Source organism: Sapajus apella, unplaced genomic scaffold, assembly GCF_009761245.1.
Source record: "Sapajus apella isolate SASKATOON/1434 unplaced genomic scaffold, GSC_monkey_1.0 scaffold180, whole genome shotgun sequence".
In the NCBI taxonomy this organism is placed as follows: Eukaryota; Metazoa; Chordata; class Mammalia; order Primates; family Cebidae; genus Sapajus; species Sapajus apella.
This window is the reverse complement of record NW_022437120.1, coordinates 27,881-31,239: the sequence shown is the minus strand read 5'-3', so window position 1 is coordinate 31,239 and position 3,359 is coordinate 27,881. Positions and strand designations below refer to the sequence as shown.

At 39.1% G+C, this 3,359-nt stretch overlaps 1 protein-coding gene across 1 annotated transcript; it reads right to left on the bottom strand.

Annotated features, from left to right (window-relative positions):
- Positions 1-974: 974 nt before the first annotated feature.
- DEFB108B (defensin beta 108B) lies at positions 975-3,144 on the bottom strand. The gene is made up of 2 exons (XM_032268376.1): positions 3,087-3,144; positions 975-1,268 (listed from the first exon to the last, which is right to left on the bottom strand). Exons 1-2 carry the CDS (start codon positions 3,142-3,144, stop codon positions 1,105-1,107), a joined length of 222 nt encoding a protein of 73 aa, XP_032124267.1. The 3' UTR covers positions 975-1,104.
- Positions 3,145-3,359: the final 215 nt, after the last annotated feature.

Here is a 3,359-nt window from a genome sequence, read left to right as displayed (position 1 = left end):
ATATGGTGATAATTGTGATGTTTTCCTGTTAGAACAGGTCTTTTACCATTATATAATGTCCTTCTGTCTCTTTAACCACTGTTGCTTTCAAGTTTGTTTTGTCTGATATAAGGATAGCTACCCCTGCTCAATTTTGTTGTCTGTTTGCATGAAATGCCTTTTTCCACCCCTTTATTTTAAGTTTATGTGAATCCTTATATGTTAGGTTAGTTTCCTGAAGACAGCAGATGGTTGGTTGGTGAGTTCTTATTCATTCTGTGGTTCTCCATCTTTTAAGTGAAGCATTTAGTCCATTTACATTCAATGTTAGGATTGAAACGTGAGGTACCATCGTGGTCATCATACTCTTTGCTGCCTGCAAACTTTGTTTTTTTTGTTTTTGTTTTTTAACTTGTATTTTTGTTTTATAGGTCCTGTGTGATTTATGCTTTAAAGAGATTCTGTTTTGATGTGTTTCCAGGATTTGTTTCAAGATTTAGAGCTCCTTTTAGCAGTTCTTGCAGTGCTGGCTTGGTAATGGCAAATTATGTTAGCATTTGTTTGTCTGAAAATGACTGTATCTTTCCTTCATATGTGATACTTAGTTGCAGATCAGATAGGATACTGGAAACCAAGCAGTAATCAAGTCGTAACATGTAATATAAACCTTTTTTTTTTTTTTTTTTTTTTTTTAGACAGAGTCTCACTCTGTCGCCCAGGCTGGAGTGCAGTGGCGTGATCTTGGCTCACTGCAGCCTCCGCCTCCTGGGTTTAAGCCATTCTCCTGCCTCAGCCTCCCAAGTAGCTGGGATTACAGGTGCCCACCACCATGCCCAACTAATTTTTGTATTTTAGTAGAGACAGGGTTTCATCATGTTGTCCAGGATGGTCTCAATCTCCTGACCTCGTGATCCACCTGCCTTGGCCTCCCAAAGTGCTGAGATCGCAGGCATGAGCCACTGTGCCCGGCCAGTAATATAAACTTTCAAAAGAGGTTTTGTGCTTGCTGGTTTTGCTTTATTCTTTACTGAGGATTCAATAAAAATCTCTGTGAGAAAAGGGGAGAGGGGGAGAGCAGTAGAGGGAAAGAGGAAAAGAGAACCTAAAACATCCAAAAAACAGGCTTCAGTTCTTTTCGGGTGTAGTGCTCTCAATTCTTGGTTGATTCCCCAGAGGCAGGCAGCAGGGTCGGCTATTTAAACATCTCCCAACATGGATTTCTGTTTCGATGCAAAAGTCCCGGCAGGAGCCATTTGGACGCTCACAGATCTCCTTGAATTTGCCCCTGACTGCACACAGAAGAGGGTTATTGTAACCATTCATAAGTCTTTCTTAATTTGTATTGAATTACATGAACACAGGGGGCAGTGCCTGTGTTCATGTAATTCAATAATTACATGAATAATCTTGGATGGATTTTTTTTTTGCTGTGTTGTTATTTAATTTTTTATACACTTAAAAACCTGCTGTCACACAAAAATTTGGATTTTTTGGTGTTCTTGAAAAATCCGAGAATATCGGGTACACCTACATGACAAAAGGCTGGCAGTAAGTAGCCTGCTTTCCTTTACAAGTCCTAGAGCATGCACGTTTCAGTTCATTCATCTTTCTTATTCCTTACTATCTCCTAAAACTGATGGGAGCTATCAGCCTTTAAAAAATGTAATATCTTGTACTACAGATTTTCCTGGAATGAAAGAGAAGAAAATCTCTTTTGGCTCCTCTCTTTTTATTTTTACACACACACACACACACACACACACACACACACACACACACACAGTGTATATATATATGTATATGTGTTTATATATATATATATGATATGATAGGTTATAATATATGTATCTTTCAAAAGTAGAACCGAAATGCAGACCTAAAAGATAATATACTTTAAGTGAATTGTTAGAGAGGATTTTTGTTGTGTGTGGAAGGGAACAATATTCCTATGTATTTAATACACAGATATATCTGTGCCAATACTTGTTACATCCTGTGACTTCATTCACTCACTTCTTATATCTCTGGCACTGGTCTTTGAGGTTGCAATTTTTCTCTAGAAACCATTGTATATATTAAGAGTGAAACATATATAATGTATTAACATACTAAGTTAATACAACTTGATATGTTGTACTAACTTAAACCAGGATTTGGGGAGTCACACAAAGGAACAGCACAACAGAATCTTCGGGTGGGGTGTGTAGGGAAAGCCGGGATGTAAAAACAAAACCTTGACTCTGACATTTACCCGACTGTTGGGAAAAGCACTTCAGTTTCCAGGGCCTTAATTTTTTCCTCTATAAAACAGCAAAAATAGAGGCAATAAGTTGCTTATTTTTCCTTGAATATACATGTTCAGGAGTTCTAGAAAATTTTCTGATCTATTTTGGGTGTCTGGTAACCTCCTTGGGCAAATCCAAGAAGTCCTACACATACTTGTCCAAAGCATGTCTGTGCAAGGGGCCTTATGCCTGTGATTAATGTTTGCATGCTGAATGCAGTAGGCTATATTCTGTGGCAGAGTCATCCCTGGTCCCTGTGTTTAAGTTCTACATGACAAGACCAGATGCTGAGAAGGAAGAGGGAAAGCCAGGGTTTGACGTCTCAAACGCCTTATGGGGAAAAGTGGAGCCCCAGAGACCAGCAGTACTGGGGAGCAATAGGTTAAAGATTTCTTAGATTATAGTAATATTTTCAGATACTTCCCCCACCAATCCCTTCTGTCTGAGCCTACCATAGCTTTAGCACAGCTCTTACGCCAGTGTCTTAGGGTAACTAACATTTGCTGAAAGAAAGCAGAGGAGTTTCAGAGACCACAATTTAGTAGAATAATGCCTGATTTTTAATTTTTGAGCTCTAGTAAACTTGTCTAATTTAGAGATGGAGTAAGAGGGTTTCAAACACTTGAAATACCATTGACGTCATCTAACTGAGTTGCTATAGAGAATTAATGAATTAGGTGGCTGCAGGCCTCTCAGCCAACGTGTCTTCCAGATTTCCTAGGAGACCCCCTTTTCTGATGACAGGTGATGGTGATTTGTCTTTGAGTGCTGAATCCCTGTAAGGTGTTAGACACTTTGCTCTTACCAAGTTTGTTTTGTTACCTGGTAGAACTTGGCTCATAAAGAAGAAAATGGTGAAGAGGAGGACAGCAAACCTCATGGCTGAAGAAAGAAGAAAGCTTGGCTTCATTTCCAGGAGGCAGAGAAAACTTCTGTCTGTGGCTGTCTAGCACCAGTGGAATGTCTCTGTTTGGATAATAAGTGTCCTTCTGTACCTCATTAGGGATATTCATAGATAGAGGTGTTCTGTGCATGCAAAATTGCTTTTATGGGAGGACTGAGAGTCTTTTTTTTTATTGGACAGCCATTTCATTA

Coding starts and splice junctions, on each gene's coding strand:
- DEFB108B (XM_032268376.1), bottom strand. CDS start 3,144: ATGAGGTTTGCTGTCCTCCTCTTCACCATTTTCTTCTTTATGAGCCAA. Junction 1,269..3,086: donor TATGAGCCAAGTTCTACCAG/GTAACAAAACAA, acceptor TTCTGTGTGCAG/TCAGGGGCAAATTCAAGGAG.